Here is a 27,781-nt window from a genome sequence, read left to right as displayed (position 1 = left end):
TAGCTACTCGTATTTTCAGTACTGACCATAATACAGTTCATATTAAGGCTCCAACTTAACACAAGTGGAGACGATAGGTAATATAAAGTCTTATAAAAAGGGCAAAATATTCACTAACACAACGTTATAAGGTTCACTCTACGGCAACCTTCAGAGTAGCGCTGGGAATCCAGTAGCCTGATCCAACATTTCTGGACAAGACGGTGTGCCTCCTGCTGCCCATTGACTATAATGGCATCTAGATGGTTTCCGGCATAATTAAAGGGTTTCTATCACTTGGTATGACATAATGAGCTGTCAGACACTAGCGATCTGCTAGTGTCCGCTCTGGCCAACCATCCTACTATAATCACTTGTGGGGCAGCGGTTTTGCTAAAAAACTAACTTTTATAAATATGCTAATGAGCCTCTAGGTGCTATGTGGGCGTCATTAGCACCTAGAGGCTCCGTCTACCTTCATACACAGCCGCCGCCCAGCGCGTCCCTCCAGCCCGCCCATGTCCTCCTCCGAGTTCTCGCGCATGCGCCGTGCGCGGCTGTATTCGGTGCATTTGAGATCTCAGCTCGGAGCGGTCAGACATTCAATGCGCATGCGCAGCTGTATTCGGCGCATGCGCATTGAATGTCTGACCGCTCCGAGCTGAGATCTCAAATGCGCCGAATACAGCCGCGCACGGCGCATGCGCGAGAACTCGTCCGCTGCGTCACACGGAGGAGGACATGGGCGGGCTGGAGGGACGCGCTGGGCGGCGGCTGTGTATGAAGGTAGACGGAGCCTCTAGGTGCTAATGACGCCCACATAGCACCTAGAGGCTCATTAGCATATTTATAAAAGTTAGTTTTTTTGCAAAACCGCTGCCCCACAAGTGATTATAGTAGGATGGTTGGCCAGAGCAGACACTAGCAGATCGCTAGTGTCTGACAGCTCATTATGTCATACCAAGTGATAGAAACCCTTTAATAGGTTTCGGCCAGGCCAATAACGCTGCATGCAGCAGGTTTTGGCCGTCTGGCATTTATGCCGAAACAGTCCGCTGGATCAGGCATGCCAGAGATGTGAACGAAGCCTAAAGACTTCTCTGAGAGCACTACGATGAGGGAACCTGCCACCAGGAGATTCACTGTTAATGCCTTGTAGGACTAATGATACTAGGGATGAGCGAATCGACTTGGGATAAGACATCCGAAGTCGATTCGCATAAAACTTCATTTCAATACTGTATGGAGCGAGTGCTCCGTACAGTATTAGAATATATTGGCTCAGATGAGTCAAAGTTATTACTTCGCATAATAACTTCAGAAGTTTATTTATACTGTAAAAAAACATTTCCCGAACTTGGGTTCGGTTCCAGGTGATGCCTAGGAACCGAACCCAAGTTTGGGAAATGGCTTTTTACAGTAGAAATTAATTACTGAAGTTATTATGCGAAGTAATAACTTTGGCTCATCTGAGCCAATATATTCTAATACTGTACGGAGCACTCACTCCATACAGTATTGAAATGAAGTTTTATGCGAATCGACTTCGGATGTCTCATCCCAAGTCTATTCGCTCATCCCCAGGGTGGATAAAAAAAATCAATGATTTTTTTTTTTATATAAATGCTTTGAGGAAAATATATTACCATCCAAAGGTTATTCCATCAAGAAATAAAGATTTGTTTTTTAATTATGTAGAATAAGGCTGTACGTAGACTCCCATATTGTTGAATTGATTAGGCAGTGGCTGAGGGAAAGACAGAGGGTTGTAGTCAATGGAGTATATTCAGACCATGGTCTTGTTACCAGTGGGGTAACTCAGGGATCTGTTCTGGGACCCATATTGTTTAATATACACTGCTCAAAAAAATAAAGGGAACACTTAAACAACACAATGTAACTCCAAGTCAATCACACTTTTGTGAAATCAAACTGTCCACTTAGGAAGCAACACTGAGTGACAATCAATTTCACATGCTGTTGTGCAAATGGGATAGACAACAGGTGGAAATTATAGGCAATTAGCAAGACACCCCCAATACAGGAGTGGTTCTGCAGGTGGTGTCGACACACCACTTCTCAGTTCCTATGCTTCCTGGCTGATGTTTTGGTCACTTTTGAATGCTGGCGGTGCTTTCACTCTAGTGGTAGCATGAGACGGAGTCTACAACCCACACAAGTGGCTCAGGTAGTGCAGCTTATCCAGGATGGCACATCAATGTGAGCTGTGGCAAGAAGGTTTGCTGTGTCTGTCAGCGTAGTGTCCAGAGCATGGAGGCGCTACCAGGAGACAGGCCAGTACATCAGGAGACGTGGAGAAGGCCATAGGAGGGCAACAACCCAGCAGCAGGACCGCTACCTCCACCTTTGTGCAAGGAGGAACAAGAGGAGCACTGCCAGAGCCCTGCAAAATGACCTCCAGCAGGCCACAAATGTGCATGTGTCTGCTCAAACGGTCAGAAACAGACTCCATGAGGGTGATATGAGGGCCCGACGTCCACAGGTGGGGGTTGTGCTTACAGCCCAACACCGTGCAGGACGTTTGGCATTTGCCAGAGAACACCAAGATTGGCAAATTCACCACTGGCGCCCTGTGCTCTTCACAGATGAAAGCAGGTTCACACTGAGCACATGTGACAGATGTGACAGAGTCTGGAGACGCCGTGGAGAACGTTCTGCTGCCTGCAACATCCTCCAGCATGACCGGTTTGGCATTGGGTCAGTAATGGTGTGGGGTGGCATTTCTTTAGAGGGCCGCACAGCCCTCCATGTGCTCGCCAGAGGTAGCCTGACTGCCATTAGGTACCGAGAGGAGATACTCAGACCCCTTGTGAGACCATATGCTGGTGCGGTTGGCCCTGGGTTCCTCCTAATGCAAGACAATGCTAGATCTCATGTGACTGGAGTGTCTCAGCAGTTCCTGCAAGACGAAGGCATTGATGCTATGGACTGGCCCACCCGTTCCCCAGACCTGAATCCAATTGAGCACATCTGGGACATCATGTCTCGCTCTATCCACCAACGTCACGTTGCACCACAGACTGTCCAGGAGTTGGCAGATGCTTTAGTCCAGGTCTGGGAGGAGATACCTCAGGAGACCGTCCGCCACCTCATCAGGAGCATGCACAGGTGTTGTAGGGAGATCATACAGGCACGTGGAGGCCACACACGCTACTGAGCCTCATTTTGACTTGTTTTAAGGACATTACATCAAAGTTGGATCAGCCTGTAGTGTGTTTTTCCACTTTAATTTTGAGTGTGACTCCAAATCCAGACCTCCATGGGTTGAAAAATTTGATTTCCATTTTTTTATTTTTGTGTGATTTTGTTGTCAGCACATTCAACTATGTAAAGAACAAAGTATTTCAGAAGAATATTTAATTAACTCAGATCTAGGATGTGTTATTTTTGTGTTCCCTTTATTTTTTGAGCAGTGTATATTGCAGAAGGCCTCGATGGTAAGGAGTGTCTTTTTTCTGATGACACAAAGATTTGTAACAGGGTTGATGTTCCTGGAGGGATACACCAAATGGAAAAGGATTTAGGAAAACTAGAGGAATGGTCATAAATCTGGCAACTAAAATGTAATGTTGATAAGTGCAAGATAATGCACCTGGGGCATAAATACCCAAGAGCAGAATATAAAATCAGTGATACAGTCCTAACCTCAGTATCCGAGGAAAGGGATTTAGGGGTCATTATTTCAGAAGACTTAAAAAGGTAGGCAGACAATGTCATAGAGCAGCAGGAAATGCTAGCAGAATGCTTGGGTGTATAGGGAGAGGCATTACCAGTAGAAAGAGGGAGGTGCTCATGCCGCTCTACAGAGCACTAGTGAGACCTCATTTGGAGTATTGTGCTCAGTACTGGAGACCATATCTCCAGAAGGATATTGATACTTTGGAGAGAGTTCAGAGAAGAGCTACTAAACTGGTCCATGGATTGCAGGATAAAACTTACCAGGAGTGGATATCTAGGGGTTTGACTAGGGCGGAACATCTGATGCATCAAGGGGAAAAACGTTGGCTAACTCCAAAAGAACTGAAGGAAAAATATGCCCTACCGGATTCCCATTTCTTGCAAATAATGCAGATTGTGGGTTTCTGCTCACATAGATTGCGTGATCTATCAAGGGAGGCGACCAAAAATTCCTTCGATGAGATCCTTAGTTTCTCCCCCCAAACAGTTTCTCTCTCTAGGTTGTATAGGGCCTTTTCAGGAAATTTCACGAAAGCCAAGGTTTCCACTCTTTTTAAGAAGTGGGAGCACATCACTATGGATGATGAGATTGGGGTAAAGATCCTGGAAGGTTGGAGTAAGGTACGTCAGTGCGTGATAGGTGAGACTTGGCGTGAAACGTTTTTTAGAATGATGCATCGGGCAATCTATGGTTTTAACTTTCCAGCCTCTCCCCAGTTTCCAGACCGTATCACACATTGTCCTAATTGTAAATTGGCTGCTACGGATTTCTGGCATGGCATTTGGACATGTCCTGAGGTAGTCAAATTTTGGGCCGCTGTGATTGAGTATATCAAGACTAACTGGTTGGTGGAGTTACCTATGGAACCCCAGACCTTGGTTTTCCATTATATCCGTCCGGAGAACCCAACTAAGATACCGATTTTATTACACTCGGTCTTGTTAGTAGCCAAAAGGGTCTTGCTCCAGAGATGGCTCACAGATGCCATGCCAGACATTCCTGCTGTGATCTCTGAATTGAAAGTCCTTTTGGGATATGAAAGGATTGAAGCATCTAGGCACAAAGAAGGCTCAGCTTCCAAATTCTTTAATAAGTGGCGCACTTTTGTTATTGCACACTTTAATATGGTAAAAATTAGAGAATTCGTTAAACCCTTTCAGTACACCTCATGGTATCTTATGGTATCTTAGAGCATCTCTAGGTAATACTCTGGGACCCCTGGCAGTATAGTCCTGCCTCCCCTCCCCCCTATATCTCTCTCCCTTCCCCCTCTTCCCTTCCTTTTCTTTATTATTTCTGTTCCTACTACTTTTAAATTAAAATAAAAAATGCAGTCAGATTCATGTATATTAAACTCATGTTCCTTATGTTACTGTATGTGACTCCCTGACTTCCTCCAGAAGCCAGGTGGGGAAAGCATGTATAATGTATGATATGCGGGTTCATGACCCTTGCCTTGTATTTTGTGAATCTGCTCCAAATAAACAGAATTAAAAAAAATAATAATAATAATAATAATTACCAGGAAAGATCAAAGGACCTTAACATGTATAGCTTGGAAGAAAGACGAGACAGAGGGGATATGATAGAAACTTTTAAATACATAAAGGGAATCAACAAGGTAAAAGAGGAAAGAATATTTAAAAGAAGAAAAACTGCTACAAGAGGACATAGTTTTAAATTAGAGGGGCAAAGGTTTAAAAGTAATATCAGGAAGTATTACTTTACTGAGAGAGTAGTGGATGCATGGAATAGCCTTCCTGCAGAAGTGGTAGCTGCAAATACAGTGGAGGAGTTTAAGCATGCATGGGATAGGCATAAGGCCATCCTTCATATAAGATAGGGCCAGGGGCTATTCATAGTATTCAGTATATTGGGCAGACTAGATGGGCCAAATGGTTCTTATCTGCCGACACATTCTATGTTTCTATATGTGTAATTTTTTTGGTAAATAAATTCCATGAATCCATTCACAATGTCATGCTCTTCCAGAGGATTTTGTAAGATTATTGGGCAGTTTCTCTGCCTACAAAATATTATCACAGATGCTTGGTTTAGGCTACTTTCACACTAGCGGCAGTGTGATCCGGCGGGCAGTTCCGTCGTCGGAACTGCCCGCCGGATCCGCCGCTGACTGAAAGCATTTGTGAGACGGATCCGGGTGCGGATCCGTCTCACAAATGCATTGCAAGGACGGATCCGTCTCTCCGCTTGTCATGCGGACCGACGGATCCGTCTTGTACATTTTTTCACATTTTTACCGATCTGCGCATGCCGGGGCGACGGATCCGGCATTCTGAATGCCGGATCCGGCGCTAATTCATTCCTATGAGAAAAAATGCCGGATCCGGCGTTCAGGCAAGTCTTCAGTTTTTTTCGCCGGAGAGAAGACCGTAGCATGCTGCGGTTTTCTCTTTTGCCTGATCAGTCAAAACGACTGAACTGAAGACATCCTGATGCAAACTGAACGGATTACTCTCCATTCAGAATGCATGGGGATAAAACTGATCAGTTCTTTTCCGGTATAGAGCCCCTGTGACGGAACTCTATGCCGGAAAAGAACAACGCAAGTGTGAAAGTAGCCTAACTTTTGCAGTTCTCAAAACTGAATTTGACTCAGCAGAGATCACATGCCTCTTCTTCACAGCAAAAATGTTATAACATGAACAGAGTTGAGAAAAATACCTTAATCCTAACTTCTACAAACCTACGAATGCAGAATCAACCTGATCAAACTAATATGAAAAGTTGTTGTTCTAAAAATCTTCATCTACTTGCATATTATAAGTTATACCAGCAAGAATTAGTCTTTATGTAGAAAACTAGGATTTAAATCAAGCCTTACTGACTAGTGATTTAAATCGTGATTTAAATCATTTTGATTTAAAATCAAATCCACCCTGCTCATCCCTAAATGATAACATTCACTTTAGGGATCCGTTGCTTTATTCTGGAGAAAAAGTACTTTTAAGGGCTCATGCACACGGGCGTTGTGTACATCGGGGACCCCAATTTGCAGTCCCCAATGCACGGGCAACAACTGTGCGGTTTCCGCAGACAGATGCAGACATATCCAACTTCAATCTATCTGCACCGCAAAACAATAGAACATGCCTCTATTCCGTACCGGACCTTCTGGATTGCGGACCCATTCAATTGAATGGGTTCGCATCCGTAATGCGGTGCACAAACGGCCGGGGCCCGTAAATTGCGGACCCACTGTTTGCGGGGCCCAATACAGGCTCGGCCGGGCAAAGGTCCCGAAGGCAGGACCAAGCCACTCTGAGCTCTCTTGCTCCTCCTTCTTCCTTGAGTAACCCCTCCCTCTCCTTCATGATTGACAGGACCAGGATCCTGCATAGATCGTTATTTCGCCTGGCTCTGTTAATCAAGTTGGAGACAGTGGCTGATGGAGGAAGCAGGAGGAGTAAGGGTGGACAGAGTGGCTTGGACCTGCCCTTGGTGCACTTAACTGCTCATTTGCATACGGATTAACAGTATTTATTTTCTCCAGAAAGAGGCAATGGATCACCAAAAAAGGTTGAGCTAGCCCTACAAAGCACTGTACCTGGCTTAAAGGGGTTCTACACCTTTTGATTATTGATGATCTATCCTCTCGATGGGGGATCTGACACCCAGGACGCCGCTGATCAGCTGTTTGAGAAGGCAGTGGGGCTCACAGTAGCTCTGAACCTGGACAACCCCTTTAAGGAGAGGGTGAAGTGGTTAAGTGGTGATCTGAGGACTAGGCCTATCCCACTTTGCACTGGAGACTTAAACAGTATCTGGAATGAAAGACTCATTTCTAAAACGAGCCCAGATTTGAATGCAAGAGGTTGCTCAGCAGGGTCAACCTGACCAGGCACTATGCCTTTATAATATGACTGACCCTGGTGACAGATGCCTTTTAACCCCTTGTGATTTTAATTTTTTTGCCATTTTGCTTTTCACTCCCCGCTTTCCTAGTGCCATAACTTTTTTATTTTTCCATTCACATTCCCTTATGGGGGCTTAATTTTTTGAGGGACAAGTTATACTTTCTAAATGGCACTATTTAACCACTTCCCATCTGGGCCCTTTGCCCCCTTCCTGACCAGGCCAAATTTTGCAAAACTGACATATCTCACTTTATGTGGTAATAACTTTGGAACGCCTTTATTTATCCAAGTCATTCAGAGATTGTTTTCTCGTGACACATTGTACTTCATGATAGTCATAAATTTGAGTCAAAATATTTCACCTTTATTTATGAAAAAATCCCAAATTTACCCAAAAATTTGAAAAATTCGCAATTTTCTAAATTTCAATTTCTCTGCTTTCAAAACAGAAAGTGATACCTCATAAAATATTTATTATTTAACATTCCCCATATGTCTACTTTATGTTGGCATCATTTTGGAAATGTCATTTTATTTTTTTAGGACGTTAGAAGGCTTAGAAGTTTAGAAGCAATTCTTCAAATTTGTAAGAAAATTGCCAAAACCCACTTTATAAGGACCAGTTCAGGTCTGAAGTCACTTTGTGGGGCCTACATAGTGGATACCCCCATAAATGACCCCATTGTAAAAACTACACCCCTCAAGGTATTCAAAACCGATTTTACAAACTTTGTTAACCCTTTAGGCGTTCCACAAGAATTAAAGGAAAATGGAGATCAAATTTTTAAATTTCACTTTTTTGGCAGATTTTCCATTTTAATCAATTTTTTTCTTTAACACATCGATGGTTAACAGCCAAACAAAACTCAATATTTATTACCCAGATTCTGCGGTTTACAGAAACACCCCACATGTGGTCGTAAACTGCTGTATGGGCACACGGCAGGGCGCAGAAGGAAAGGAACTCCACATGGTTTTTAGATGCCATGTCCCATTTGAAGCCCCCTGATGCACCCTTACAGTAGAAACTCCCAAGAAGTGACCCCATTTTGGAAACTAGGGGATAAGGTGCCAGTTTTATTAGTACTATTTTTGGGTACATATGATTTTTTGATCATTCATTATAACACTTTATGGGGCAAGGTGACCAAAAAATTGGTTGTTTTAGCACAGTTTCTATTTATTTATTTTTACAGCGTTCACCTGAGGGGTTCAGTCAAGTGACATTTTTATAGAGCAGATTGTTACGGACGTGGCGATACCTAATATGTATACTTTTTCTCATTTATTAAAGTTTTACACAATAATAGCATTTTTGAAACAAAAAAATTATGTTTTAATGTGTCCATGTTCTGAGAGCTATAGTTTTTTTATTTTTTGAGAGATTTTCTTATGTAGGGGCTCATTTTTTGCGGGATGAGGTGACGGTTTTATTGGTACTATTTTGTGGGACATACGCGTTTTTGATCACTTGGTGTTGCACCTTTTGTGATGCAAGGTGACAAAAATTGCTTGTTTTGACACAGTTTTTTTTATTTACTTTTTACGGTGTTCACCCGAGGGGTTAGGTCATGTGATATTTTTATAGAGCTGGTTTTTACGGACGCGGCAATACCTAATATGTATACTTTTTTTTATTTGTTTCACTTTAACACAATAATAGCATTTTTGAAACCAAAAAAAATGATGTTTTAGTGTCTCCATGTTCTAAGAGCTATAGTTTTTTTATTTTTTGAGAGATTTTCTTATGTAGGGGCTCATTTTTTGCGGGATGAGGTGACGGTTTTATTGGTACCATTTTGTGGGACATACGCGTTTTTGATCACTTGGTGTTGCACCTTTTGTGATGCAAGGTGACAAAAATTGCTTGTTTTGACACAGTTTTTTTTACGGTGTTCACCCGAGGGGTTAGGTCATGTGATATTTTTATAGAGCTGGTTTTTACGGACGCGGCAATACCAAATATGTCTATTTTATTTTTTCTATTTTTTTTTTTTTATTCCTTACTTGGGATTTATTTATTTTTTTTACATGTGAACCTTTTTTTTATTTTATTTTTTCAACACTTTATTTTATTTTTATTTTACACTTTTCGTCCCCCATAAGGTCATACAAGACCTCTGGGGGACATTTACTTCACTTTTTTCTTTTTTTTTTCACAGTTGATTTCTCCTGTAACTGGGGCTGACATAGTAGCCCCAGTTACAGGACAAATGCACCCCTATAGAGGCTGTACAGCAGCAATCCAGCGCTGTACAGCCTCACAGCAGGGCTGATCGAGGTCTCTGAGAGACCTCACACAGCTCCTGCACTCTCCGGTCACGGCGGTCACATGACCGCCGGGCCGGAACAGGAAGCGCACAGCGCTTCCTTCTCTGCAGACACAGCGCTCGGTGAGCGCTGTGTCTGCAGCGATCGTGAAGGCAGGGACACCTGGGCACTGTCCCTGCCTTATCTCTGGGTTGCCCTGCTGTCACTGACAGCGGGCAACCCGATCAGCAGCTGCACGATTAGCGTGCAGCTGCTATTTCTGACAGGACGTTTTAAAACGTGCTGTCAGAAATAGACGTCCACCCATAGGACGTTTATATCCTATGGGCGGACGTGAGGCGGTTAATATTGCCTATGATGTAGTGGGGAGCTGGAAAAAATTCCAAATGGGATGAAATTTAATTCTGCCACAGTTTTATGGTATTAGTTTTTTTTATGGCATTCTCGAGGAGGTAAAATTGCCCTGTTACCTTCATTCTCCAGGTCAGTAACATTACAATGATAACACGTTTATATAGTTTTTCTTGCATTGTAATACGGATTAAAAAATAAACACCTTTTAAAAAAAAAAATTACATTTTTCTTTTCATCTCCATATTCTGACCCCTATAACTTTATTGTAATTATGTCTACAGGGATGTACAAGGGCTCATTTTTTGCGGGGCAATCTGTACTTTTCTGTCATACCATTTTGAAGTGTGCGTGACTTTTTGATCACTTAACATTTTTTGGGGAAGTGAAGTGACAAAAAAAATGGCCACTTATATTTTTTTTCATTACCCCCTTCGCCGTATTGGATAAATAGTTATATTTAAACCCACAGGTGTTTTTGCACACAGTGATACCCATGATGTGTGTTTTTTTAATGTGTATGTATTTTGATGAAAAGGAGTATAAGGCGACTATAACTGGCAATCATTAGATCGCCCATTGTGTTCTGTGATGGCTAAACAGCCATCATAGAACACTTCGTCTACAATATAAAAATACAATGCTGCCACCTGCTGGCCTGTATTGGTATATCCTAGTAATGGCTACAGAAGCTTGCTTGAGGATTTGAGCTCTTACTATACGGTAACAGGTTCCGTGATCTAAGCCGAGAAGCGCTGTTATGGCGCGGGATGCGTGGCGCCTGCTTCCGGACCCCTTAGATGCAGTGTTCACATTTGATCATGGCATCTGAGGGGGTAAATTTGAAACAGCAGAAACCCTGCGGCTAAGGTGCCCGCTACACGCGCAACATTCTAGGGGTTAAGTCTGATGAAAGATGCCACAATTAGTAACATTAAAAGAACCCTCAATATATCTCACTTAAGAAACTGGAGGCAGTGGGGGGCTCATGTACAAAACCGCTGGAATACAGACATGAGCATCTCAGACAGGCCGCCATCACTGGGGGAAGAGTCTTATTATACGGCATGCCTTCAAATAAAGGGGTGACCACACAGCACATAGCTGCCTCATGTCCTCAGAGCAGCGCTCCGCACCAAGCCTGCGACAAGGGGTAATGTCTGGAGACCCAAATCTATGGACACCTCTGTATATGCCAGGGCTATGTGACAAGGCTACCTATTCCCAGAGACCCCATTATACATCTCTGCACCCCAAAATCTACCCCGGGTCAAAGTTATCAATGAACACATCATTAAGGGTCCATTCACACGTCCGTAGAATGTGTCCGCACCCGTTCTGCAATTATCCGTAACGGGTGCGGACCCATTCATTCTCTATGGGGCAGAAATGGATGCTTACAGCACACAATGTGCTGTCTGCATCGGCATTTCCGGAGCGGGGCCCCCGAACTTCCGGTCAGCGGCTTCGGAAATAAAATAGAACATGTCCTATTCTTGTCCGCAATTTCGGACAAGAACAGGCAGTTCTATGGGGGTGCCAGCCGGGTGTATTGCGGATCCGCAATACACTACAGACGTGTGAATGGACCCTTAGGCTGGGTTCACACTTGAGCGCTTTACAGCGCGTTCAAACGCGCTGTAAAACGCTCAACACATGAAAACCAATGCTTCCCTATGGCCCTGGTTCTCACTTGAGCGTTTTACAGCGTGTTTGAATGCGCTGAAAAACGCCCTACGCTTAAACAAGTTCTTGAGCTTCTTTGGGGTGTTTTGACGCGCGTTTGTGGCCATAGGACACTGCAGTCAATCACACAAACGCGCGTCAAACGCGCGTTTACTATTGCAAAAAACGCGCATAAAAACGCGCATATCAAATACGCTCAGGTCTGAACCCAGCCTTAGGCCTCTTTCACACGGGCGAGATTTCCGCGCAGATGCGATGCGCGAGTTGAACGCATTGCACCCGCACTGAATCAGGACCCATTCATTTCTATGGGGCTGTTCACATGAGCGCTGATTTTCACGCATCACTTGTGCGTTGCGTGAAAATCGCAGCAAGCTCTATTTTGTGCGTTTTTCACGCAACGCAGGCCCCATAGAAGTGAATGGGGCTGCGTGAAAATCGCAAGCATACACAAGCAAGTGCGGATGCGGTGCGATTTTCACGCACGGTTGCTAGGAGACGATCGGGATGGAGACCCGATCATTATTATTTTCCCTTATAACATGGTTATAAAGGGAAAATAATAGCATTCTGAATACAGAATGCATAGTAAAATAGCGCTGGAGGGGTTAAAAAAAAAATAATTAAAAATTAAACTCACCTTAATCCACTTGATCCCGCAGCCGCCATCTCTTCTGTCTCCTCCTTTGCTGATTGCAGGAAAAGGACCTGTGGTGACGTCACTCCAGTCATCACATGATCCATCACCATGGTAAAAGATCATGCGACAGACTATGTGATGACCGGAGTGACGTCACCACAGGTCCTTTTCCTGCAATCAGCAAAGAAGGAGACAGAAGAGATGCCGGCTGCGCGAGCAAGTGGATTAAGGTGAGTTTAATTATTTTTTATTTTATTTTAACCCCTCCAGCCCTATTGTACTATGCATTCTGTATTTAGAATGCTATTATTTTTCCTTATAACTATGTTATAAGGGAAAATAATACATACAATCTACAGAACACCGATCCCAAGCCCGAACTTCTGTGAAGAAGTTCGGGTTTGGGTACCAAACATGCGCGATTTTTCTCACGCGAGTGCAAAACGCATTACAATGTTTTGCACTCGCGCGGAAAAATCGCGCATGTTCCCGCAACGCACCCGCACCTTTTCTCGCAACGCCCGTGTGAAAGAGGCCTAAGTATTGCCGCTCCTTAACTGTGCGTTGCGTGCCATATAGTGAAGCATATGAAAAGCATGCTTCTTCACGGTCACTTAACGTGTTTGTTTTGCGGTATTGTGACGCACTGCATGCATTGGCCTTTATTCTTACAGTAGAGAAGTAATTAATTATAACTTTTTGTGAATTGGGACATTTAAACTTTCTTTTTTTAATTTTTTCCAATTTAAAATTTGTAGGAGTCTGAGTAGGTTCATTTTTGCCGACTCCAGGTACCCAAAATTGTCTCCGACTCCTCGACTCCGACTCCACAGCCCTGGTTCCGTATATGGAACCATTCATTTAATTGGACCTGCAAAAAAACGGAAGGTGCTCCTTATGCCTTCCGTTTACAGATAGAACATGTCCTATTATTGTCCGCATAACGGACAAGGATAGTACTGTTCTATCAGGGGCCAGCTGTTCCGTTCCGCAAAAAACTGAAAAAGCCATACGGTCGTGTGCAAGAGGCCTAAGGGCTTGTTCACACGACCGTGTGAAGCCCGTGCTGTGGACCGCAAGTTGCGGTCCACAATGCACGGGCACCGATCATGGCCCAGCCGCATGGGGATCACCAACCCATTCACTTGAATGGGTCCGTAATCCTTCCGTTCCGCAAAAAGATAGAACATGCTCTATCTTTTTGCGTTGCGGAGGCACGGAACGGAACCCCAGGAAGCACTCCGTATAGCTTCCGTAGTGTTCCGTTCCGCATCTCCAGATTTGCGGACCCACTGAAGTGACTTGGTCTGCATCAGTGATGCGGCATGCACACGGAACGGTGCCCGTGTATTGCGGATCCGCAAATGCGGACCGCAGTACGGCAACGGGCAGCACACATTCGTGTGAATGAGCCCTAATGGTGATCTCGTAGAAATGAATGGGGTTGCAGTGTGAATCGCAGGCGTGCCACGATTGTAATCCCAGAATCAAAAAAAAAAAATCCAGCAATGACCCCATTAATTTTTATGGGATCACCACTACACTTCAATGCCCCTACAATCCTGGACGCAATTAGTGTCGCTGTGTAGAGTACCCTTAAAGGGTGTTATCTAACCCCGAAAATGCCGGGGTACCTCATACAGGTTATACATACCCCGCACCCTGTCACCTGCGTCTCTCTCCTGATGCCTGCACAGCTGCTGCTGCATCTCCCTGTTGCGATGGGGGGGGGGGGGGGGACAGGCAAACCTCTTAGCGGAGATGCAGTTGCGGCCATGCAGGCATCAGGAGCAATGTGGGTGCCGGGAAGTGGGGTAAGTATAACCTGTATGAGGTGCCCGGGCATTTTGGGGGGCATTAAAGAGGTTAGATAACCCTCTTTAAGGGTACGCTACACAGAGACACTAATTGCGTCCAGGATCGCAGGGGCACTGAAGTGTAGTGGTGATCCAATAAAAATAATGGGGTCGTTGCTGGATTTTTTTTGATTCTGGGGTTAGCATGCTGAAGCCTCTAGCGTTTTGACATCTTCTCTAAAACAGAAAAAAAAATTGGTTCACAAAGTTGTTTAGAGAAATAAAAACACGCTGAAAATGTCATAAAAACTGCACGCAGCACAGAAAATGTGTAAGCTGCCTTTTTTTCAGTCAATAAAAACCGCCAGCGGAAAATCATGCATGTAGGGACTAGGGCTGCCCGATATGGGAATTTTGTGCGATTGCGATTAGGGCCCTAAAAATTGCGATAACGATATGCGATGCAATATTTTAAAGGGAATTGTGCTAGAGATCTATTTGCCGTTATGTGGGGGCATCTGTGGATGACGCCGTTATGTGGGGGCATCTGTGGATGACGCCGTTATGTGGGGGCATCTGTGGAGGACGCCGTTATGTGGGGGCATCTGTGGAGGACGCCGTTATGTGGGGGCATCTGTGGAGGACGCCGTTATGTGGGGGCATCTGTGGAGGACGCCGTTATGTGGGGGCATCTGTGGAGGACGCCGTTATGTGGGGGCATCTGTGGAGGACGCCGTTATGTGGGGGCATCTGTGGAGGACGCCGTTATGTGGGGGCATCTGTGGAGGACGCCGTTATGTGGGGGCATCTGTGGAGGACGCCGTTATGTGGGGGCATCTGTGGAGGACGCCGTTATGTGGGGGCATCTGTGGAGGACGCCGTTATGTGGGGGCATCTGTGGAGGACAGTGTTATGGGGCATCTGTGGAGGACAGTGTTATGGGGCATCTGTGGAGGACAGTGTTATGGGGCATCTGTGGAGGACAGTGTTATGGGGCATCTGTGGAGGACAGTGTTATGGGGCATCTGTGGAGGACAGTGTTATGGGGCATCTGTGGAGGACAGTGTTATGGGGCATCTGTGGAGGACAGTGTTATGGGGCATCTGTGGAGGACAGTGTTATGGGGCATCTGTGGAGGACAGTGTTATGGGGCATCTGTGGAGGACAGTGTTATGGGGCATCTGTGGAGGACAGTGTTATGGGGCATCTGTGGAGGACAGTGTTATGGGGCATCTGTGGAGGACAGTGTTATGGGGCATCTGTGGAGGACAGTGTTATGGGGCATCTGTGGAGGACAGTGTTATGGGGCATCTGTGGAGGACAGTGTTATGGGGCATCTGTGGAGGACAGTGTTATGGGGCATCTGTGGAGGACAGTGTTATGGGGCATCTGTGGAGGACAGTGTTATGGGGCATCTGTGGAGGACAGTGTTATGGGGCATCTGTGGAGGACAGTGTTATGGGGCATCTGTGGAGGACAGTGTTATGGGGCATCTGTGGAGGACAGTGTTATGGGGCATCTGTGGAGGACAGTGTTATGGGGCATCTGTGGAGGACAGTGTTATGGGGCATCTGTGGAGGACAGTGTTATGGGGCATCTGTGGAGGACAGTGTTATGGGGCATCTGTGGAGGACAGTGTTATGGGGCATCTGTGGAGGACAGTGTTATGGGGCATCTGTGGAGGACAGTGTTATGGGGCATCTGTGGAGGACAGTGTTATGGGGCATCTGTGGAGGACAGTGTTATGGGGCATCTGTGGAGGACAGTGTTATGGGGCATCTGTGGAGGACAGTGTTATGGGGCATCTGTGGAGGACAGTGTTATGGGGCATCTGTGGAGGACAGTGTTATGGGGCATCTGTGGAGGACAGTGTTATGGGGCATCTGTGGAGGACAGTGTTATGGGGCATCTGTGGAGGACAGTGTTATGGGGCATCTGTGGAGGACAGTGTTATGGGGCATCTGTGGAGGACAGTGTTATGGGGCATCTGTGGAGGACAGTGTTATGGGGCATCTGTGGAGGACAGTGTTATGGGGCATCTGTGGAGGACAGTGTTATGGGGCATCTGTGGAGGACAGTGTTATGGGGCATCTGTGGAGGACAGTGTTATGGGGCATCTGTGGAGGACAGTGTTATGGGGCATCTGTGGAGGACAGTGTTATGGGGCATCTGTGGAGGACAGTGTTATGGGGTGGATCCGTGGAGGACAGTGTTATGGGGGATGTGTGCTATGACACATAGGGCCATGAGGGGGGCCAGCATAAGACACACATATAGCATCTTATGCTGGTCCCCCTCATGGCCCTATGTGTCCCCTCATGTGTCCTAAACGGCGCACATAACTGGCTTTGTGTGTAAAGTATTTTACTAGTGTGTGAAACAAGCTCTCCCCTATTGATAACATGGCCGCCTCTGTACTCACTGTCACTATGAATGCACTACAGCGAGCTGGCCGGCCGGCGCGTGTCTGACGTCACTTAGTAACGCTCCTCCCACTTCAAGAAGCAGGAGCGTTACTAAGTGACGTCAGACACGCGCCGCCGGTCCCGCTCGCTGTAGTGCATTCATAGTGACAGTGAGTACAGAGGCGGCCATGTTATCAATAGGAGAGAGATTGTTTCACACACTAGTAAAATACTTTACACGCAAAGCCAGTTATGTGCGCGGGGCCCCTTCATATATAATCGCGGCATTTTCGGGTCGGCCAAATCGCCATATTGACTGAGCTGTTAACAGCATTTAGAGATTTGCTTTACAGCAGCCACTGTGGGCCATAGAGACAATGGGCAGGAGGGACCTCATTGACTACTTTTCTAGACTTCTCTGTGACCTGTGCAGAAAGGAGTAGCAGATAACCGTTGATATCACCTATTGGTGGATTCTATGTTATCAATACGTAGGTGGTACCTGTCAGTGTAATCCTGTCCATGATGATAATGATAAGACTGCTGAAAAGTAATCTGTACAGATAATTATTGGGCTTGGTGACTAGTCTGAAAAACATATAAATCACCCCTATTACATTAGTGTCGCTTAAGGTTCAATCAGCTTCTGTACACTGGGCGCACGAGTCCCATTCTAATAACTACACACCTGTACAGAATATTCTGCGGGCGCTGTATGGTTACCAAGGCAACAGTACCACTCAGCGTGCAGGGACGTCTCTCCCCTCCTGATGTCAGACTGGACGGGAGGCCATGGCCTTTGGGTGGCCATGGAAGCACGGATCTCCGTCCACTGTGTAGTGCAGGGGTTGGTAACCGCCGACACGCCAGCTGTTGTGAAACTACAACTCCCAGCATGCATATCGCTCTGCTCTTCTAAGAACTCTCATAGAAATGAATGCAGCCTGCTGGGAATTGTAGTTTCACAACAGCCGGAGTGCCGAAGGTTGCTGATCCCCGGTGTAGTGGATGGACCTGGTTACGGCAGCGATGCTCCCATTCAAGAATGGCGAGGTGGCCGCGCCTGCGCAGCGCTCTCCATACACTTCTAGAGGACTTTTGCAAATAGCCAAGCAAGTGAGGAGCATTGAGGGGATACCTGCACCTATTGGACATCCCCTTTAAGGATTGTCCTTCCATAACCACACAGAGCAGGGGTCAGCAGCCAACGCTATTCCTGCTGTTGGGACTACAACTCCCAGCACGCACATAAAAGTGAATTGGCAGCAGAAATCCAAGGAGGACAGCGATGTCTGCGGTGGATCTGCAGTCAATGACACAGGACCATTCACGATCGACGCTGATTACTTCCACCGTATGGATGTGGAGCGTCCTCATCTATTCCTGAAGGTGTGAACACTGCCATGCTAGGGGCATCAGGAGAAATGGCTGGGGGGATCCCAAATATGACGTGAGACATGGCAATGCCAGCCAGCACCACCTGTACTGCCATCAGACACCCCCACTAGTCACCTGAACGCGGCTCCCTCCTTGGCACCTCTGCCGGGTACCGCGGCACTGCTGGTCCTCTTGCTGAAAAGCCTATGGAGAAGAGCCATGGTGGTGACACATCGCAGCCGCTCCTAGCACGTTCTCCGGTGCCCGCCGTGTAGGACCCCCGGGGCCGGGGAGAGCCCTCGCCCGCTGCCGCCCGCCATGGTGGGAGAACAGTGCTTTATCTCCTGCATGGAGCCGCGGCTCATGTGACTGGGGGAGGGAGGAGGAGGGCCCGGGAAGACGGAGGGGCGGGGCCAGGCAGCACCACTGATTCTAGGGGGACACCCCCCCCCCCCCCCCACCACGTGCAGAGGACCTGGCGGTGTGATGTCATCCAGGGCATGACGTCATCATCGGGGAGACTCCTTCCTGCCACCATGGCACACGTAGGGTATCCATAGAGCTCTAGGATCAGGGGGCAACACTGACCGCGTTCTAAATTGGAATTTTTTTTTCAATTTTTATTTTTTTTAAAGAAATTAACAATGTTATTATCATTTACAAGTTCAGTAGTGTTTAGCGAACTTCCCGCAGACCCATTTGCTTGACTGAGCGATTTCTGTGGGGAAATTCAAGCCGATGCTCCAATTTGCTCTGCGCGGACCAATGGCATAGTTACTAATAGTTGGTAAAATAGGGACAAGTCACCCCTGCCCCCAGACCGCAAAACGCCAACAGCTGCGTGCATGAGGCCTGACAGACGTGTGTAACGCCCCAGAGTGGCATTACCACTCCTGCACCCTGCGACTATCTCTAATGGTCTAACCCCATGTCATCTTATGTATTTATTCCGGGTCCTCAACGCTGTGCATTTCTATTTTGTTGTGTAATTGTTCATATGTAATGTGCCTGGTTCACCAGCAGGTGGCAGCAAACATGGCAAAGCTCCAGTTAGATAGAATGGAACCTTCCATTCCATTCTAACGCCCCCATCTCTGTGAAGAAGTGGGCGAGTCCCATTTCCTGCAGGAAGGGTGGGTCCCAGTTCCTAGTCAGTCTAGCTTACCCACTCCTAGGGGAAGGTGTGCAGGGCACGTCTCTGCTGGACGTGCCCAAGCCAGCCAGAGCACCCTCACATGGAGGCCAAAGCTTGAAGTCTCAGGAGCCAGGAGGAAAGTTCCCTGGCATAACCTAGAGTCAGACAAAGTGATGTGCAGCATACAGAAGAAGCTGAGTTATACAGCCAGCCTGTCAATACAGCAGAGTCAGAGAGAAATAGCAGAGTGGAGTTTGCCTGCCAGTTTTAATGCTAAAGCCTGCTGGGACCAAGACAAAGCCTGAAAATTGTTTCTGGTTAACGTTTATTCAAGTAAAGCTGCTGTTCAACTACATACAAGGTCTGGGCTCAATCTTTCTTTTAAATTCCTCAATTATTCCCCCTATTTATTGCTTCGGAGCCAAAGCCTGGGGTCCAGCTGTATCCAGGTAGGAGCACCATGACACACATGAAGGGACATTTTAGGCCGCACTATACCACTCGGCATTCCTACACCTGGGACGCGTGTCATACATCTATTAAGGGCCCTAGGGGGAGGCGCCCGTTGCAAATGTTGATGGCATGATCGTCAGTAATTATATAACCGCTCTACATGGGTGGTATGGCCAACGAAACCGGGCCAGTTGTAACCCAAGGCAACTGAACAGAACTGTGAAGATACAATTTTCTTGAGGGGTTAGAGCAGAAAGGTCCCTTTACACGGGACGACACAGCGGGCGATTGTCGGGAAGGAGTCGTTCCTTCCCAGCAATAACCTGCTTACTTGTGGAGGAGACCACTGCTATTTTTGTGACCGCATGACTGATCTATTTTACTTGATGAACAAGCATTTTGCTTATTCATCAGGTAATCGGTGGCACATTTACACCGCAAGATAAACGGTAACGAGCATTCCTATAACCACTCGTTAGCGTCTATCTGTGGGATTCTTGGCCCCGTGTACATGCCTCCGTTGAGCTTGTATACCTTCTATTGTTCTGTAGGGAATTGTGCAGCCTGCTGAACTGCTCCATACAGATGCATAGTATGAGGTTTTTTTCATAGGCAGCCTATGGGAGACGTACTGTACTGTATGCCTATAATACCGTATATAGTGGCATACGTCAGGAAATTCTCCCCATGTATGCTGCAAACACAGTGGGACAGATTTACTAATCCTACAGGCGTAAGTGTAGACCTGCACCAGACGTATCACACTGTTGTCTAGCTCTATACCAAACTATTGTCCGACTTAGGCTACATGCACACAGCAGTGTTTTTTTGCGGCCTCCGTTCCGTTTTTTTTTTGCGGATCGGATGGTTTCCCATTCATTTCTATGGATCCGTTAAAAATGCGGTGGACTCATCCATTTCTTGTCTGCTTCCGCTGTCCGTGTTTCACGTCCGCAAAAAAAGTATTGCATGTCCTATTCTTGTCCGCAATAAACGTTTTGTAGACCCATTGAAGTCAATGGGTCCGCCAAAAAATACGGATGACCAACGGAAGCCATCCGTATGTCATCCGCATCCTTTTTTTTTGTGTGAATGGTTGCTGGGAAACCTGTATATATTTCAAGAATTACAGCCTTGTGGTCTTTTTTGTGGACCGCAAAAAAAAACCAACTGAAGACACATGGAAACACAACCTACAAACTTTGCGGACAAATGGAACGGATGTGGATGTAAAAAAAATTAGGAGCACGGATCTGCTATTTGCGGACCGCAAAAAACAACTGTCGTGTGCATGTAGCCTTAGTTTCAGGCAGAATTGTGGCGCAATTTTCACTCTAAATGTGGCATATTCAGCCATACCCCTTTCCTGTGAATCCGCCCCTTTTCTGGTGACCCACACCCCCTTTGGGTGCAGAGGATATTAAAATAACTAGATGTGCCTAATTGCACCACATTTTAGTGCCGTTTAGCGCACTGACAGTAAATGTGGGCCGGTATAGATCTTAACATAGATCAGAATGAAAAAAATGCTATTGCTCCATTGCAAGCCGTGAAACAGAACCTCAATCAGAACACAGGTTGGCAGTGACGTTCAGTCCTGTGACCATATTATGGGCAACCGTGTCTGCAGTGGGAGGTAGAAATCCAGTGGTTACTTGAGGGCCAGCCCAGAGATATAGCAACTAGGGATGAGCGAATCGACTTCGGATGAGACATCCAAAGTCGATTCGCATAAAACCTTGTTTGAATACTGTACGGAGGGGGAGCTCTTGGAAGGTACCACTTGGAACCGAACCCAAGTTCGGGAAAAGGTATTTTACCGTAGAAACCAATTTCTGAAGTTATTACGCAAAGTCTCATGAGACTTTGTAAAGTAATAACTTCGGCTCATCGGAGCCAATACATTCTACCTTCGCTCCGTACAGTATTCAAACAAAGTTTTATGCGAAACGACTTTGGATGTTTCATCCGAAGTCCATTCGCTCATCCCTAATAGCAACCTCTTACATGGAAACATCTTGTAGTCCCGCAGTGCTGCGATGATGCTTCCGGGCAGGGTCCAGCCCTCGTAGTCAGCTTGTACCTCTACATTTAGGGCACTTTCACAATTTGTCGGTCCATATGTAGACTCAGTATTTGCCAAAACCATCCATACCATGAAAGGCGTACATATCTTTCCACCATATTCTCTCTCTGTAGGTTCTGCTCCTGGTTTTGTTTTACAAATACTGATGAAGCTTAGTCAGGTTGCTAAATCTTATTAACCCCTTCCTGGCCTATGATGTAATAGTATGTCATAGCGGCAGGTGACTTCCCGCCATTTGACGTACTATTACGTCATGCCGTGCCCGCCCAAACAGTGCAGGGCTCCGGCAGTCACTGATAGTCAGGCCCCTGCTGTATGCGCCGGCATTGGCTTAACCCTCTCCACGGTCAGCGCTGACCGTGGCATAGAAGGTGTTTGCGAGGGCAGCCCGATGCCTTGCATGGCATCGGGACCTGCCTTCTATGGAAGCCGACGAGATTCAGCCTTAGGCTGGGTCTCCTAGGGAACCTGTTGGTATATTACTCAGTGTCATACACTAACAGGCAATGCATTACAATACAAGATGTCAGAGTGGGACAGAAATAAAGTGTGGCGAAAATAACCTCGCCGCTGGGTTTTGGAGGGGCCTGTTTGCCAGCCTCTTGCCTCAGGATTATGGCCCATATACTAACTTTGAAGGAGAAGACAGACCGGCCGCACAGCTTAAATCTGTGGAACTGTTTTGGGCAGGAAAGACATGCTTGCGGTCGGCCAAATGTGATTTCCATGGAATTCGGGAACCCCTGCTCGGATCTGGGTGATTTTTGGATATGTTGTTCATTCAGATCAGAGCTATCCATGGATGTATACATTATGGGGATATGTGGGGTTTTGAGGTGTTTTCTGTGTTTTGGGAAAAATGTGTGTTTTCTGTCTGTGAGTGATTAAGTTAGCCCATTATGTTTGGTAATTGTATCACAGGCAGAGCCCAATGTGTTTTGGTAATTGTATTTTGTTGATTGCGTTACAGACAGAGGGAAGGGGATTTTGTGTAAAATTGCTGGGAAGGTTTCAATACTGTAAATGCATGTGATTGGCTAAAATATAAACTGTCACAGTCTTCTACAAGGGCCCCAGGGGGAGTGTCCCTTGCTAGGAGACCTGCATATAAGGCTGAAAAATAACCCATTAAAGAGTTCCTGTTTTACATTCAACATAGAGCCTCGTCTCATGTGGTGGGGATTGCTATACGTGGAGCATCCATCAACGGAGGTACCCAGTCGGGGTGTCAGGAGATCCATTACATTGGTGGCAAGCGGCGGGATCGTTCCCACAGCCAGAAGGACAGCTACAGGAGACACCATTCCATGGATTTTACAATTTGAGGGCAACGCATGTCCTAGTACAGCGACCCTGACAGCACCAAAATGGAAACAGCAGTGGAGTACGATGAGAGTGTCATGGATGACAGAGATGCAGTCCGCAAAGGCATTTGGTACCAGGCACTGGGTATTGTGGAGTATATGCGGGACGAGAGACTCCCCACGAAGACCAGCTGTTGCAGAAGCGAGTAGCCCTGCGGATGCCCTTCCTGGGAGAGCAACCACGGGAGGAATGGGTAAAGAAATTGGAACACCTAGCATGGCAGGAGCTGTGGCTGGAAGATGCCTACCAGGCGCTCTGGTCGTATGGGGCACAGTACCTACCTACCCAGGACAGCTAAGCATGACAAGCCAGAGGGAGAGGAGTTTAACCACTTCAGACCCCAGTGCTTAAACACCCTGAAAGACCAGGCCACTTTTTACACTTCTGACCTACACTACTTTCACCATTTATTGCTCGGTCATGCAACTTACCACCCAAATGAATTTTACCTCCTTTTCTTCTCACTAATAGAGCTTTCATTTGGTGGTATTTCTTTGCTGCTGACATTTTTACTTTTTTTGTTATTAATCGAAATTTAACGATTTTTTTTGCAAAAAAATGACATTTTTCACTTTCAGTTGTCAAATTTTGCAAAAAAAACTACATCCATATATAAATTTTGCTCTAAATTTATTGTTCTACATGTCTTTGATAAAAAAAAAATGTTTGGGTAAAAAAAAAAAAATGGTTTGGGTAAAAGTTATAGCGTTTACAAACTATGGTACAAAAATGTGAATTTCCGCTTTTTGAAGCAGCTCTGACTTTCTGAGCACCTGTCATGTTTCCTGAGGTTCTACAATGCCCAGACAGTACAAACACCCCACAAATGACCCTATTTCAGAAAGTACACACCCTAAGGTATTCGCTGATGGGCATAGTGAGTTCATAGAACCTTTTATTTTTTGTCACAAGTTAGCGGAAAATGATGATTTTTTATTTATTTTTTTTCTTACAAAGTCTCATATTCCACTAACTTGTGACAAAAAATAAAAACTTCCATGAACTCACTATGCCCATCAGCGAATACCTTGGGGTCTCTTCTTTCCAAAATGGGGTCACTTGTGGGGTAGTTATACTGCCCTGGCATTCTAGGGGCCCAAATGTGTGGTAAGGAGTTTGAAATCAAATTCAGTAAAAAATGACCTGTGAAATCCGAAAGGTGCTCTTTGGAATGTGGGCCCCTTTGCCCACCTAGGCTGCAAAAAAGTGTCACACATCTGGTATCCCCGTACTCAGGAGAAGTTGAGGAATGTGTTTTGGGGTGTCTTTTTACATATACCCATGCTGGGTGAGAGAAGTATCTTGGTCAAATGCCAACTTTGTATAAAAAAATGGGAAAAGTTGTCTTTTGCCAAGATATTTCTCTCACCCAGTATGGGTATATATAAAATGACACCCCAAAACACATTCCCCACCTTCTCCTGAGTACGGAGATAACAGATGTGTGACACTTTTTTGCAGGCTAGGTGGGCAAAGGGGCCCATATTCCAAAGAGCACCTTTCGGATTTCACAGGTCATTTTTTACAGAATTTGATTTCAAACTCCTTACCACACATTTGGGCCCCTAGAATGCCAGGGCAGTATAACTACCCCACAAGTGACCCCATTTTGGAAAGAAGACACCCCAAGGTATTCCGTGAGGGGCATGGCGAGTTCCTAGAATTTTTTATTTTTTGTCACAAGTTAGTGGAAAATGATGATTTTTTTTTTTTTTTTTTTTCATACAAAGTCTCATCTTCCACTAACTTGTGACAAAAAAATAAAAACTTCCATGAACTCACTATGCCCATCAGCGAATACCTTGGGGTCTCTTCTTTCCAAAATGGGGTCACTTGTGGGGTAGTTATACTGCCCTGGCATTCTAGGGGCCCAAATGTGTGGTAAGGAGTTTGAAATCAAATTCAGTAAAAAATGACCTGTGAAATCCGAAAGGTGCTCTTTGGAATGTGGGCCCCTTTGCCCACCTAGGCTGCAAAAAAGTGTCACACATCTGGTATCCCCGTACTCAGGAGAAGTTGAGGAATGTGTTTTGGGGTGTCTTTTTACATATACCCATGCTGGGTGAGATAAATATCTTGGTCAAATGCCAACTTTGTATAAAAAAATGGGAAAAGTTGTCTTTTGCCAAGATATTTCTCTCACCCAGTATGGGTATATATAAAATGACACCCCAAAACACATTCCCCACCTTCTCCTGAGTACGGAGATACCAGATGTGTGAGACTTTTTTGCAGCCTAGGTGGGCAAAGGGGCCCATATTCCAAAGAGCACCTTTCGGATTTCACAGGTCATTTTTTACAGAATTTGATTTCAAACTCCTTACCACACATTTGGGCCCCTAGAATGCCAGGGCAGTATAACTACCCCACAAGTGACCCCATTTTGGAAAGAAGAGACCCCAAGGTATTCGCTGATGGGCATAGTGAGTTCATGGAAATGTTTATTTTTTGTCACAAGTTAGTGGAATATGAGACTTTGTATGAAAAAAAAAAAAAAAAAATCATCATTTTCCACTAACTTGTGACAAAAAATAAAAAATTTGAGGAACTCGCCATGCCCCTCACGGAATACCTTGGGGTGTCTTCTTTCCAAAATGGGGTCACTTGTGGGGTAGTTATACTGCCCTGGCATTTTCCAGGGGCCCTAATGTCTGGTAAGTAGGTAAATGACCTGTGAAATCCGAAAGGTGCTCTTTGGAATGTGGGCCCCTTTGCCCACCTAGGCTGCAAAAAAGTGTCACACATCTGGTATCTCCGTACTCAGGAGAAGGTGGGGAATGTGTTTTGGGGTGTCATTTTACATATACCCATGCTGGGTGAGAGAAATATCTTGGCAAAAGACAACTTTTCCCATTTTTTTTATACTAAGTTGGCATTTGACCAAGATATTTATCTCACCCAGCATGGGTATATGTAAAATGACACCCCAAAACATATTCCCCAACTTCTGCTGAATACGGAGATACCACATGTGTGACACTTTTTTGCAGCCTAGGTGGGCAAAGGTGCCCAAATTCCTTTTAGGAGGCCATTTTTAGACATTTGGATACCAGACTTCTTCCCACGCTTTGGGGCCCCTAAAATGCCAGGGCAGTATAAATACCCCACATGTGACCCCATTTTGGAAAGAAGACACCCCAAGGTATTCAATGAGGGGCATGGCGAGTTCATTGAAAAAAAAATTTTTGGGCACAAGTTAGCGGAAATTGATTTTTTTGATTTTGTTCTCACAAAGTCTCCCTTTCCGCTAACTTGGGACAAAAATTTCAATCTTTCATGGACTCAATAAGCCCCTCAGCGAATACCTTGGGGTGTCTTCTTTCCAAAATGGTGTTATTTGTGGGGTGTTTGTACTGCCCTGGCATTTGAGGGTCTCCGCAATCATTACATGTATGCCCAGCATTAGGAGTTTCTGCTATTCTCCTTATATTGAGCATACGGGTAATGAGATTTTTTTTTTCCGTTCAGCCTCTGGGCTGAAAGAAAAAAATGAACGGCACAGATTTCTTCATTCGCATCGATCAATGTGGATGAAAAAATCTCTGCCAAAAAAAGAAAAAGGAGGGGAAAGGCGTCTGCCAGGACATAGGAGCTCCGCCCAACATCCATACCCACTTCAGCTCGTATGCCCTGGCAAACCAGATTTCTCCATTCACATCAATCGATGTGGATGAATAAATCATTGCCGGGATTTTTTTTTTTATATATACAAAGTGTTTGCCAAAGTATATGAACACCGCCACCTCCTCAGCTCATATGCCTCGGCAAACGTATCTTTTACTGCAGAGGAGAAATCTCGTCTTGCAGCGCCGCATACACCGACTTGCGTGTAATCTGACAGCAGCGCAATGCTTCTGTCCGAATGCACATCAGTGCTGCAGCTGGTCGATCGGTTGGTCCACCTGAAAGGTAAAAAAAAACAAAACAAAAAAGAAAAAACCAGGCCGCAAAGCAATAACTTTATTAACTGTTGAACAGAACATAGAAACTTTTTTTAAACTTTTTTAACTGAACGTTTAACTTTTTTACTTACCGGTATTTTTTTTTTTGTTTAGTTTTTTTTACCTTTATAGAACAAACCTCTCCTTCCCCATGGGACAATGTGCAAAGCGCAAATCGCCCAAAGATGTGGCGAAGTACGTTATGCACTTTATCCCAGGTGAAAGGAGAGGTTTGCAGCAGCTGTGAGTGAATGGGCCCTAATAGCCCTGTGTGCCTGTCCTGGTGAGATGTGATCCCTATGCTAGGTGTACCTGTGTGTGGTACTTCCGGAAACACTCTCCATAGCATAGGGCAGGGTGGTCAGCACAGTCAGGACAGAAATAGCGGGTGTCACGCCTTATTCCACTCCTGCTACAGACACGACATCTTTTTCGGGGTGACGGTTGGGTTGAGGTACCAGGAACGACACTGGGGAAATGTCGCTCGTGTACACTGGTGGATGGGGCCACGGAACCTCCTGGGTAAAGGAGGTTCTCGATGATCTCTTCCTGGAATTTGAGGAAGGATCCTGTTCTCCCAGCCTTACTGTAGAGAACAAAACTATTGTAGAGCGCCAATTGAATTAAATATACAGACACCTTCTTATACCAGCGTCTGGTTCTGCGGGAAACTAAATACGGAGACAACATCTGGTCATTGAAGTCCACCCCTCCCATG

The 27,781-nt window shown here is 45.7% G+C and overlaps 1 protein-coding gene across 1 annotated transcript in view; it reads right to left on the bottom strand.

Moving 5' to 3' along the window:
- Positions 1-18,424, bottom strand: part of FNIP2 (folliculin interacting protein 2) — a 74,692-nt gene extending 56,268 nt beyond the window's left edge. The window contains exon 1 of the mRNA XM_040418604.1: positions 18,219-18,424. Coding sequence (XP_040274538.1) covers positions 18,219-18,304 — 86 coding nt within the window. The 5' untranslated portion in view covers positions 18,305-18,424. The remainder of the gene's footprint in view (positions 1-18,218) is intronic.
- Positions 18,425-27,781: the final 9,357 nt, after the last annotated feature.

This window comes from Bufo bufo, chromosome 2 (assembly GCF_905171765.1).
Source record: "Bufo bufo chromosome 2, aBufBuf1.1, whole genome shotgun sequence".
Taxonomy (NCBI): Eukaryota; Metazoa; Chordata; class Amphibia; order Anura; family Bufonidae; genus Bufo; species Bufo bufo.
The sequence above is the reverse complement of the archived record's forward strand: the minus strand, read 5'-3'. Positions and strand labels throughout refer to the sequence as shown.